The 13,224-nt window shown below is 42.2% G+C and overlaps 1 protein-coding gene across 1 annotated transcript; it reads right to left on the bottom strand.

Moving 5' to 3' along the window:
- Positions 1–833: 833 nt before the first annotated feature.
- Positions 834–8,708, bottom strand: LOC131429274 (uncharacterized protein K02A2.6-like). Its single transcript, XM_058593326.1, has 2 exons — positions 8,150–8,708; positions 834–4,402 (listed from the first exon to the last, which is right to left on the bottom strand). The coding sequence occupies exons 1-2, from the start codon at positions 8,706–8,708 to the stop codon at positions 834–836; spliced, it is 4,128 nt and encodes a 1,375-aa protein (XP_058449309.1).
- Between the last annotated feature and the right edge of the window lie 4,516 nt (positions 8,709–13,224).

The following is a 13,224-nucleotide window of genomic DNA, read 5'->3' as shown; positions in this document are numbered from 1 at the left end:
TCGAAACCATAGGTACTGGTTCCATCTTCTTACAAACCATAGCCAAAGATTTAAATTAGTTATTTCAGAAGTGAAATTCCAACAATATATGTTAAACAATAAAAAATTATTGTTAACATTTGAAAGTATGATATTTCATACGGTGTGATAATTGTTGTGTCTTACGAATTACAACTCGGTTAACGGAACAACATTTATTTAATTTTAATAAACTACATTTAATTCAGAGCGTTAAAATAACGTGTTTTATTCTACTCAGAGTCTACGAAATCACTCCGTGTGAAGACACATGCTGTCAATCTCGTCGTGGTCAGTCCGCCAGTGCTGCCATAACATCTCCCCCTTTAAGTCATCACGTAGTGCTCGAACCTCGGCGGAAGACGCACTGATCGTCCCCTAGTTGTACAGGATGAAACAGGTGTTGGAATACGACTCGGTTTTTAAACTATTGAACCACTCGTATTTGGAGTCGTCGGATGTTCAGATTTATCATTGCTATCTGTCAGTATAGGTGAAACAGATTCCTCTGAAACGATTACTCCTGGTTGACTGATGCCAAACTCGTCTAGCAGAATGCTCAATGGAAAATGATGATCACTCTCTGTTCGCTCACGGTGCAAATCATCTTTCATTTCAAAACGGGTACGAAGTTGGTTGATGTGCGAACGAATTAACTTTGGCCTTTGCCCAACTATCCACACATTATAGTTCACTACTCCCAGCTTCTCAACGACTTTCCCGGGTTCCCAGGACCAGGTATTTCGTTTGTACACCTTTGCATATACCAAGTCACCAGGTAAGAACCGACGCATCGGCATCTCTCTCCAGACTGCCTAATATCTGAGTTCACTTGGAGATTTTTGTCCAGTGGTTTCACTTGGCGTTGCACGATAAGTTGCTAGAAAAACCTCGAGTGTTTCTTGGAGGGGTTCTCCCTTGTTTATTTTCTTCATAGCTCTTTTCATTGATTCTACAAAACGTTCCGCCTGTCCATTAGATTGCGGATGGTAAGGAGCAGTCAACATATGTTTGATACCATTGTTTTTGCAAAATGATTCAAACTCATCACAGACAAATTGAGCTGCATCGTCCGACACTATTACCATCGGAAATCCAAGCCGTGAAAAAGAGTTTCGTAGATTTTGGATCGTTACCTTCACCGTCATCGTAGACGATGAATATATCTCCGGCCATCGAGAAAATGCATCAACTATGACAAAGAAATATAAACCATCAATTGGCCCCGCATAATCGATGTGAACGCGTTGCCAAGGTCCCGGTGGAACAGGCCATGCCACAGGTGCAACATGTGGTGGTGATTTTGCTGCAGCGGCACAGTCCGTGCATTGCTTTACTGCTTCTTCGATGTGCCGGTCGATACAAGGCCAATAGACAAAACTCCGAGCGAGGCTCTTCATTCTGACTATGCCGGGATGCCCGTAATGTAACCGCTGCAAGATTCGTTTTTGGTAGATCTTTGGAACTACTACTCGCTCTCCGAACAGAATACAGCCTTGAGCTAGTCCCAGCCCGTCTTTGCGATTGAAGAATGTCTTTACATCAGGATCACTGATTACCCCTAACGATTCCGGCCATTCGGTTTCCAAAAACTTCTTCACTTGTTTTAGCACTTTATCCCGTAGTGTGGCTGTGGCGATCATTACAGCCGTCACTGGAGTAGAAGCTATTGAATCCTCCAGGACTGTCGCCATGTCTTCCTCCAGACGAACACTAGCGATGATATATTCTTCTTTCGTATTTACTGCTGAACTTATAAGCCCGGAAAGTACATCTACATACCCGAATTTCATAGTAGGTACATATTCTACACTGAAATCGTAGCATAGTAACGTTAGACCCAGTCGCTGCAATCGATTTGATGTGTGAACCGGTATTCCTTTGTGCGATCCGAAAATACGTAGAAGAGGTTTGTGATCAGTCTCCAGAACAAAACGTTGTCCCAAAAGCATACGATGAAACTTTGTAATGGCGTAAACAAGTGCCAATGCTTCTTTATCGATTTGTCCATAACCTCGTTCTGTCGGTGTCAACGATCTTGAAGCGTGCTGTACCACCTTCTCAGAGCCGTCCGGAAATCTATGCCTGATGTTGGCCCCAATGCCAGTGCTGGAGGCATCAGCGGCCACGACTATCTCGAGCGATGGATTATAGTGTGTTAACATCAAATCTGAATTCAACAATTCCTTGAACCGATCGAAAGAATTTTGACATTCTTCACTCCAATTCCACTTCATATCCTTCTTTAACAGCTGATCAAGAGGTCTACGAAGCTGGTGCATTTCTTTTAAGAATTTCGCATAATAATTCACTGCACCCAAGAATGAACGTAACTGTGAAACATCTCTCGGTGGAGACATTTGTGCGATAGCTTTAACCTTCTCCGGATCTGCATGAATACCGTTGCGATCAACGATAACTCCCAGATACTTCACCTGCGTCATTTTGAAACTGCACTTCTCGATCTTGAGCCGAAAACCATATTCCAGAATTCGCTGCAGTGTTCGTTTAAGGTTGCTATCATGCTCCGCTTGCGTTTGACCAAAAACGAGTACGTCGTCAAGAAACGCTTCAGCTCCCTCCAGATCACCAAGCATGTTGTCGACGACTTTTTGGAATGCCCCAGGTGCTGCTTTGACCCCTGGCGGAAGACGCTTGTACTTGAATAATCCTTTGTGAGTATTTACTGTCAATAATTTTTGTGAATCCTCCTTCACTTCCATCTGCAAATAGGCATCCGACAAATCGATAACACTAAAGTACTGACTACCTGACAAATTTGCGAAGATGTCATCAGGAGTGGGAAGTGGATACTTATTCGCTTCTAATACTGCATTCAGTCCCGTTGAAAAATCAGCACAAATACGAACAATTGGATCTCCATCGGCGTCTCGTTGAGCCTTTCGAACTGCAACAATAGGTGCGGCCCAGGCTGAAAAATCTACTCGTTCAAGTACTCCCATGTTCTGCAACCGGATAAGTTCTTTTTCGACGAGCCGCTGTGAATGAAACGGTACCGGTCGTTTTGGCTTGAAAACTGGTTTTGCTCCTGCTGTCAGGAACAGTTGGATCTTTGCTTTCGTACAAAGTCCAAGTCCATCTTGAAAAACAGCTGGAAATTCCGCCTTCAATACTTGCTTGTACTCTTCCGGATCCATATCTGCTTTTAGATGCTTGCAAAAAGAGTTGATCGGAATGTCGTACAACCCGAATGCTTCCATGAGATCACTTCGGAGAACATTAAATCCATCAACTGATGTCACATAACACACCGACTGCTTCGTGATGCTTCGGAATGTTATTGCACATCGAAACTCTAAATCGAGTGGAAGCGGTTTGCCTGCAGCAGTTACCACCCGTAAACTCGTAGGATTTGTCTTCAGATCGCCAAATTGGCGTAATGAATTCGACGAAATAATCGTATAATCCGATCCACAATCGAGCTGGAGTTCAATCAATTTATTGTTGATTAAAACTTCCACGAATTTGCGCCTACCACTGGGATTTGTATCATGTACAGCATACACACCGTTCGCATTCCCAGTTTTACCGGATTGCTTTTTCTTCCAGGGCTTCCTTTTTTCTGAGGCTGATGGATCCGTTTTGTTTGATCCAGAAACCGCTGGTTTCGAACAGCATCCACAGTATCCTTCTTTATGGCCCACTTTACCGCAGCTTCGACAGATGTGTTTTGAAAACGTACAATCAGCAACAAAATGCATTTGACCACACTGCCAGCATGGACGTCGTGGGGCTACTTTTGGTGTATCTATTTTTCCCGATTTTCTTGTGTAATTGGATTGTTCACCTCGGAAAACTGCATTCACGTTCACCATTGGATTCTCAATAACAGCTGTGTCGTGTTTGAGATTATCTAAGTGTTGGCATTCCAGTAACAGCTTTTTGAGTGTCATTGGATCCGTCTCCGATTCGTTTTCCATTTTCGCAAGCAATAGTGTCCGGATGTCCTTATGCTTTTCAGAATGAAGTCCAGCCACAAACACAAGACATTTAAACTGGTCCGCTGTGATTTCCCGGATATTAAAATCTTCACAAGCTCGATTGACGGAACTTGCATACGAGACAAAATCTTCTGCAACTCGTTTGGCTGTCTGCAAACACTGATAGCGTCGAAAAAAAACCGATGTTTGATGCCCGAACATTTCCTTCAGTGTGGCAACTGTTTCTGCAAAAGGAACTTCTCGCGACGTTTTTGGCAAAATGAGATTTACGTATCTATCGTGGTTTACGGAACTCATCTTTTGCAGTAACAGTCTCACTTTTTCAGCATCATTCAGTTTTTCTCCTCCCTTGGTGAAAACTTCCTCATGCCGCGCGTACCATTTATCGAAAACCACTCCGTTTTGGGGATCGTAGGAAAATTCTGTAATGGTGTTTGAAAGTGCTTCCATCAGAAATAGAGGTGTGCAAAACAGCTCATTTTGGTGAACAGCTCCGAACCGATCAGCTCACCAAAGTGAATCGATTCGATGTATCAGCTCATCAGCTCTTTTAGTTTAAACTTAAGGTTCATTTTGTGCGCCGTTTTTCTTATGCACCGGTTTTCTTTCATATGCATGATCGAAATTGAATCATTGATTTGCAATGATGCAATGAATGCAATGCGAATTAACTTATCTTTAATTGATGTCGACTAAATTGAATCTCTTAAAGAGCCGAAGATCCGATCAGCTCGTAGCGTGTTCCCTTCGTCATAGTGCAGTGAACTGGGTAGCAAATGAGTGAGCTGGTGAGCTGCGGTTCTTTTGAAAAGAGCTGTGAGCTGTCAGCTCACTTCAATGATTCGATTCACTGGAACAGCTCAGGAGCGAATTGCCCATCTCTAATCAGAAATTCATTGTCCTTCGGCCGTACTAGCTGCTCAAGGAGAGTTTTCTGCGCCAACTGTTGGTTTTCCATTATTCTGCTGAGCTGTGCTAAGATGTCAGCAAGACTGGCTTCTTGCGCCATTGTGAGGTTAGAACTATTAAAATTCGACACGCCGACGAAATTATTTTAACCGACTATCCTCGTCGCCAATTATGTTGCGTCTTACGAATTACAACTCGGTTAACGGAACAACATTTATATAATTTTAATAAACTACATTTAATTCAGAGCGTTAAAATAACGTGTTTTATTCTACTCAGAGTCTACGAAATCACTCCGCGTGAAGACACATGCTGTCAATCTCGTCGTGGTCAGTCCGCCAGTGCTGCCATAACAATAATACAGCAGTATTTTTTCCAAAGAATATCGTTAACCGATAAACATCAACAGCATTAGAATTTTTTTGATTAGTTGAAGTCTTTCGGAAATCTTTTGCCATCAGTAAATCAAATCCATTGGGTTATATCTTCGAAATGTGGAATATTCAAAAACATGGCTGCAAAAAAATAGTGCTAAGGATAGGGACCCTTTAAGATTTGACGAACACGTGAATATGGAGTAGAATGTTAACTTAGAAAAGTAAGTATGAATACCTCCAAAACTTATTATTAATTAAAAATGAAGGAATGGAGACAAATGAAGTTGTTTTTTTTTATATTTTAAATTAGACAGGTTTTAACCTTGAAGTCATTCACCACTTTGGGCCAGGAAAACCTTCTGACGCTGTGTGCAGATTTTTAATAGGGATTCGGCCCAACATCTATTGTATTGTATTGATGATATCTGCTCATTTGGTTTAAATTTGGGAGCCCCTGAGTTATAATGGGTTGAGAAATTTGCCTAATTGGCGTGGAAATTTTTTGAGAATTTGCCATGCGCGAGCAAAAAATGAATTTACTTATCTAACAACAATTATCGTTCTAACACAATTGGGAAACGTACAAGTTTCTACATTTAAATTTTTTTTAATTTTCTTTTCGTCTTTGATTTGTCAGTGTATGACAGTCAAAGACGAAATATATAAAGAAAACAACAATGAGCATATATAGCTTTACACCATAAATTGTTTTTTTCCCTTGAATGCCTATACACCGTCCTATATATGTAATAAGTTTTTATCTGAGACGTCAGAATAAACTTTGTACTTCGGTGCAAAATTAAAAAGTAGCATTAGCTTTACGTCTGCTTAGCGGTTCAACTGCTAGGTGGCATAACAGTTACACAGTTAACTTGTCTGGAATTTGATTCAGAACTCAGTATAATCAAAGACATCATATTAACAAGATATCCAGCTCTCACATTTCCCGAACATATAATTGGCAACATCCTTTTTTGCGAGCATGTCGCCTCAGGTGAGTCCGCATCGAATCTCATACATAGAAGTAGGGGAAAGAAATGTCAAATTCGTACGCGCCAAAATAGCAGGGCTGCGCACCCATACAATTGACATGACATGTTGAATGAGACGCCGTGCGATGGCGTTGCTGAACTGAAGATTGAGATCGCTCCAAGCTGACAGGGTCTGGTATAATTCAAGTCGTAATCGGTTGTTGCATCTGATTCGGGATCCATTGGGAAATCATACTGAATTTCAAATTAATTTCCAGACGAGTTGACGGGGTGAACATGAACATGCAACTAAACAAGTCGAAGATGTAATGAAAAGCATAAACAAAATGTATTTCCGGAATGGCAAATTTTTATGTTCCAAAGACGTAATGTGCATGATTAAAGATAAAGTAACACGCAAGGAAAAAAATTGTAAAAGTAATAAAATTTGAAACTCAAACAACGATATTTTTAGGCTGTGAACCATTTCGCAATTAATTTTAACTTTTGGTTAAAATCTGATACTCGAGCGGTTAATTTGATGTTGTCAAAAATAACCCTGCTCGAGAGCATGGTTACTTTTGACAGATCGATAGTTATTTTCCGACACTGAAAAAAATCTTGCAAGGCGAATTCTAATATTATTTCTTTATTTGAAATTATTTCCAATGGGAAATAAACCCAAATAACTTACCGTCCGTCAAATTTTGAACTGGGCCGCAGTTTTAGTTAAATTTAACTACTCGACACAAAATAACCACTCAAGTGTCAGATTTCAACCAAAAGTTAAAATTAACCACAAAATGGTTCACAGCCTAAATCAAATAGTGACAAAAGAAAATCAGATTTGAAATAGCAGATATTGCTGCTTGCAACTACAAAACATGATAATCATTTTTCTTTGTTTCAATCAATATTTTGATAAAAATAACAAATATTTTACTTGTGCATTTCTGTCAAATTCCTGAAAAATTAGTTTTAAATGAACGAACTCTAGATAAAGATAATAATTGTAGTGTTTTAAATTTACAAACTTTTCAGCTGGAATAAATGAACTTAAATTCAGCTATTACAACTAACGTTTTCGTTTGTTATAATCATACATTTCTGTAATTTTGGATATTACTTTTATATAACTGTTACTCCAGGTAACAAGAGTTCGAGATCGGTATTTCCGAAATTTTTAGCAGGCGGCCCTATATGTCCGTTCGGAGCAATAATGGGTAGATTCACTCGTTTCACGCCGAACTTTAATTTCCTAATAATAATAATTGAGTTCAATTTGAGTTTTTAATTGAGGTTATAATAATTTCTTACGTTTAGTGCCCTTACTCGTCGTTTATACAGGCAAGATTCTGATCGGTATAACGGTCGCGTACCACCTTTGATCACTAAATTAATTTATAGATTAGCATTATAATTCATGAATAGTGGTGAATATTACCTTCGCTTTTAGAGTTCAAGAGACGCACTACTCTTTTGTGAAGATTTAGATTTACGTTAATTGTAAGTGTATCTCTAAACATAGGTTATAACAAATTAGAATTATAGAAAATGCCTGAATCAATTACAAACCTCAACAAAGGAACTGCAGTATAGATTTTTTCGTAAATGAATATAAAGATTAAATTCGCGCAGCATCAAAACGTGCTTTCAACTGAGAACAATAGTCCTCTCTACTGACGATTGTTTCATTCTTATACCTGTCTTCGCTGTGTATGACCGTTATCGTTCGCTATAAATCTAACGGGTAGACTTTCCGGGAAGGAAGGCAGTGTTATCAGCTATCTGTGACGAGGGGTTCGATGACACCCCCCCCCCCAGTTCGACAACTCTGTCCCTGGGTTGGCTAACTCTTCCTTAGACTTTACATCGAGCACCGCGACTTTGACTGCCGGTCTCTCGTACACACCTGTGTTTGTCTGGATCGTTACTCTGCGTACCTGGCCACCGCTGTTTACTGTCCCAATCACGCGTCCCTTTGGCCAGCAGTTTCTCGGAAGATCTGGATCCACAATCAGCACAATGTCGCCTTCTCTTATCGGATTCACCCTTTGATGCAATTTGGAACGATCGGTGATCTCTGGTAGATACTCCTGGAGCCATCTGCGCCAGAATCGATTGGCCAATACTTGTACGTGAGTTAATGGCCGCGCATTGATAACTCCTTCGATCTCTATTAACGCGTTTCTTAGCTCCTCATCCGACGGTCGCCGAGATAGATTCAGCTCTGACAGGTTCCGCTTCACGCTTTGAATTAGCCGTTCCCAGCTCCCCCCCATATGGGGAGATGCTGGAGGGTTAAAGCGCCAGGATGTACTTGACGATACCATCTCTTTTATCATCGCATTTTGGTTGACATCACGCAGAGCTACTTTCAACTCACGGTCTGCGCCAATAAAGTTGGTCCCCCTGTCACTATAGAAAACTGCCGGAGTACCACGACGTGACATAAAATTACGTAGAGCCATTATGCACGAAGCGGTATTTAAAGAGCTAGCTACTTCTATGTGAATTGCGCGCACAGTAAGGCATGTCAAAAGGACCCCCCATCTCTTCTCAACCCGTCTCCCCACTGCCACCTCCATCGGTCCGAAATAGTCCACGCCTGTATGGGTGAACGGATGAGTAAATGCTGCTAGTCTGCATATTGGAAGATCCGCCATAGCTGGTGGACGTGGAAGAGCTGTTCGGATCTTGCATCGCTGACAGTTGGTTCTGATTTTGCCGTATACTCTGCGCAAACGGTGAATACTGAACTTTTGTCGTATTTCAATAATAACTGTCTCATTATTCCGGTGATGGAATCTTTGATGATAACTCTCCACGACTAGCCTAGTAACTGCATGGTCTCGTGGGAGGATAATGGGACATTTAACTTCCATTGGCACATATTCACAATTTATGATTCTGCCGCGCATTCTGAGGATACCTTTTTCATCGACAAAGGGATTTAATTTATATAGCGGACTTCGTTTAGCTACAGCGCCTTTCCTGCCTTCTAATGTGAGCATTGAGAAATCATCGCGATATGCATCCCACTGTGCTGTGCGATAGTGAAATTCTTCAGCCCGAAGAATTTCTTCACTAGTCAGGACTCCGATCATTCGCATTTTACGGATGTTTGCAAAACGCAAAACGTATGCTGTTACACGGACCAAGTGTCTCCATTTGGAAAAATTTTTAGCTGGCAACACAGTATACGAACTCTCAAAATGCGCATGTACACTGGCGCGTAGTTCTTCAGATGTACTCCCTATTTTAACAGGCATTTTTGGCCAATCAATTTCAGATGTCCATAAGAACTCGGGACCTTTGTACCACCTACTGTCCCTGGATAAGGTTGGCTGACGTTGTCATTTTGTGCTTTCGTCAACAACGTTCCATTTCGTTGGAATCCATCTCCAATCGGAGACGTCCGTCAGCTCAAGGATTTCGCTAACTCGCGCTCCCACGAACTGGCTGTATTTGCGGTGTTCCGATCGTAACCAAGATAGCACGTTTCGCGAGTCGGACCAGAAAACACGTCGCTTGATCTCGATAGATAGCCCACGGATTGTAGAGACCGCGAGTCTTGCCCCGATGAGAGCCGCTTGGAGCTCTAATCTTGGGATTGATAAATACTTAAGTGGTGCCACGCGGGTTTTGGCACTAACCAGCGTACATTCGACCGTTGTCCCCTCGACGTAGCGGAGATATACTAGGGCTGCCATACCGTTCTCTCCTGCATCAACGAAGGTGTGAAGCTGGATCTCTGTTTCAGTACGCGTTGAAGTGACCTGTCTATAGCACCTCGGAATGCTAAGATTTTCGTTTTGAGGAAGAAGTTTTATCCACATTCGCCATTTTTCAAAGCATGGTAGGCTGATTTTCTCATCCCAGCCGACGGCAGTGCGCCAGATTTCCTGAAGTAGCACTTTTAGGAACATCAGATAGTGTGATATTAGGCCAAGCGGATCATAGATGCACATTAGAGTGCGTAAAACCTCGCGCTTAGTGGGGCAACGAGTTCCTTCCAACAGGTCTTGCCCCAGTCTGAATCGATTCAACTTGAATGTGAAACAATCGCTACTGGTGTTCCACCACATGCCAAGCACCTTTTCTGTGGCCAAATCCGAAGAAAGGTCAAGGCTTTTTTCTGTTGATTCCTTGCCACAAATTGCAGAGAGAACCGTTGGAGAGTTTGTCGCCCAATTTCGGATTTCGAATCCGCCTTGCTCGTTGACGAAGCAGACTGTTCTTACTAGATCAATTACATCTTTTTCAGTTTCAGAGCTGCATAGCATGTCATCAACGTAGGTGTTCTCGATTATTGCTGTCGTAGCAGCTGGAAATAATCCTCTAAAGCGTTCCGCGTTGAGGTTTTTCGTGAATTGTGCACTTGCCGGGGAACAGCACACCCCAAAAGTCATGACTTCCATGACGTATACACTTGGTTCATTCTGGTCATCGTTGTCCCTCCACAGAAATCTCTGACTATGCTGGTCTTCACCGCGAATGCGTACCTGGTGAAACATTTCACGTATGTCACCGGCTATAGCGAAGCGATACTCCCGGAATCTACACAGAACCGATGTTAACAGGGTAAGTAAATCGGGTCCTGTTAACAGGACAGAATTTAACGAAATTCCATTCGACGTGGCAGCAGCGTCCCATACCAGCCTTATTTTGCCAGGTTTGTTGGGATTAGAAACTGGGAATACTGGCAAATACCAGGAACGTTGATGGCTTTCCGCTAGCTCATCGTTTGTGAGTCTCCGTATATAGCCTTTTACTAAATATTCTGCCATCTTATTCTTCATAACACCAGCCAAGTCACGGTCCTTTTTCATACGGTGTTCCAGATTGTAGAAACGTTTTAGAGCCATTTGCTTGTTATCTGGCAGTCTGATGTCGTCTCGTCTCCAGAGTAATCCGGTTTCGTACCTCTTTCCGTTGAATAGGGTGAGATCTTGTAGAAGTTTGACGGCTCGCTCATCATCACAGGAACGAGTTTCCCTTGCAGGGCGTGTTATGCCTAGACTATCGATATTGAAATAGTTTTTCATAGATTGTTGTAAACTATCATCGCTTTCATGGTCACATAGGCATACGTGATACGTGTAGTGAAGCATATTCATTGTCTGCTCTGTTGTAGCTCCACCATAAACTGTCCATCCGAGGTTCGTCTTAATCGCGATAGGTTGGCCATACTGTCACGACTCTTTCTCACGAGGGTGGCATTAGCGTGTTTCACCCCAATCAGAAGTCGTGGTCTAACGTTTTGGTAAGACTGTAAAGGAATTTTTTGAAGATAACGATACTCGGCTTGAAGTTGTTCAACGTCGAGTGATTGCGATGGTAACTGAAGGTCCTTGACCGTCCGGACACCTTCAAGCGAAAACCGTCTTCCGTTTTGGCCGGAGATATCGAAACTGACGATATGTGAATCCTCCTCAAGTCGATGGGCACCCCCAGTCCGTTTTAAACACAAAGGGCGAGGCTCCCCGGAAAGGTTGAGTTCATTCGCAAGATCTTGATTTAAAAGAGTTAATGATGATCCATCGTCTAGAAAAGCGTAACAATGAACCAATACGCCGTTACCGTAAACTACTATCAGAATATAACGAAAAAGAACCGAGCTTGATCCACCTCGGTGAGTATTGCATGATTGCTCATCACGTCGTGGATTATATGCTACAGACGGATCCGATATTAGTTCTTTATGTAGCAATGGGTGGTGCTTAAAGGTACACTGATTCACAACACAGTCTTTAGACTCGCATCCTCCTTTGTGCCTTTTCAAGCATTTACGACATGTTCTTGTTTCACGAATCACCGCCCATCTCCCATCATAGGAAAGATCCAAAAAACGCTTACATTTGGCAAATGATGTACAATTTCCTTTGCATACGACACATGACGTAAAATTGAGCTTAGGTGTGGCACCTGGGGTTACTCTGCAGTGTCCACTTTTCAATGATCCGGACGGATTCATTCTCCGTACCTGAAATTCGTCATGTGTGTTTACGAAGTCTCTCGCACCTTTGCGTATTTCCTTATTTGAGAAATGTTCTTGCACTGTAGGGGGGTCAGCAACAATACTAGCGTCCTCCGCCATATCAAAGATCCAATCACTGAATGCTAAGATATTTACCTTCTGTAAGTGCTTACTATGTCTGGCCCAATCTAACTTCATAGATGCTGGTAATTTCTCCACTAAGCTATCCACCATTGACATATCATGCGTGTATTCCTCGTCGCCACAAACGCTAATTGTAACGGAAAGATTTTGAACAGCAAAGGCAAAATCAATCATTTTATTAATTGAATCGGCCTTTAATAGGGGGAAGCGACATGATCTTATTCTTCAAAACTCGAATTATATATCGCGGATGCCCAAAACGAAGCTTAAGGGCCTTTATCGCTTTGTCGATCGTTGACGGATGTAGTAAGAAATTTTGTACTGCCGTGAGTGCATCTCCACGCAAACAATTTCTCAAACGAAGCATGTTCTCTTCATCTATTAGACCGCACATCCGCGTCGTGCTCTCATAGGTAGCGAAAAACATCGGCCATTGCTCAGGATTCCCATTAAACAGCGGCAGTTTCTTTGGAATAACCTGGCGAGCTGCTATCTGATTACGGGAAAGATTGCAGGCGAGTTGGTTACTGGTAAACCGTTTCTTCGCGGTCTTCGGAGTGGATCGCTCTTTTGGGTCGAAATTGGACTTCACTGTATCTGCTTCTTCTTCACCCACGCGGAATGATTCCCTACAATCTTGACTTGATTGCGCTTCGCCGTCAGATTTTGCATCAGCGGAATAGGGTTGCGAACTATTTACATCAGCGTTGTCTTGCAGCCAATCCGTTACTTTTGTATTTCCATTTATACCGTCACCGTGTTGCTGCTTCTCACTGTCTGCGTTTGGTCCATCGACGTCAGCTAATTCTTCTAAAATTTGATACCGTTTTTCAATTAGCCTTTTCATCTCGATTAACAAGGTC

Source organism: Malaya genurostris, chromosome 2, assembly GCF_030247185.1.
Source record: "Malaya genurostris strain Urasoe2022 chromosome 2, Malgen_1.1, whole genome shotgun sequence".
In the NCBI taxonomy this organism is placed as follows: domain Eukaryota; kingdom Metazoa; phylum Arthropoda; class Insecta; order Diptera; family Culicidae; genus Malaya; species Malaya genurostris.
Note: the sequence above shows the minus strand (reverse complement) of the source record. Positions and strands in the feature narration are given on the sequence as shown.

Coding starts and splice junctions, on each gene's coding strand:
- LOC131429274 (XM_058593326.1), bottom strand. CDS start 8,708: ATGGCTCTACGTAATTTTATGTCACGTCGTGGTACTCCGGCAGTTTTC. Junction 4,403..8,149: donor AACGATCCAGACAAACACAG/GTGTGTACGAGA, acceptor ACACCATTACAG/AATTTTCCTACGATCCCCAA.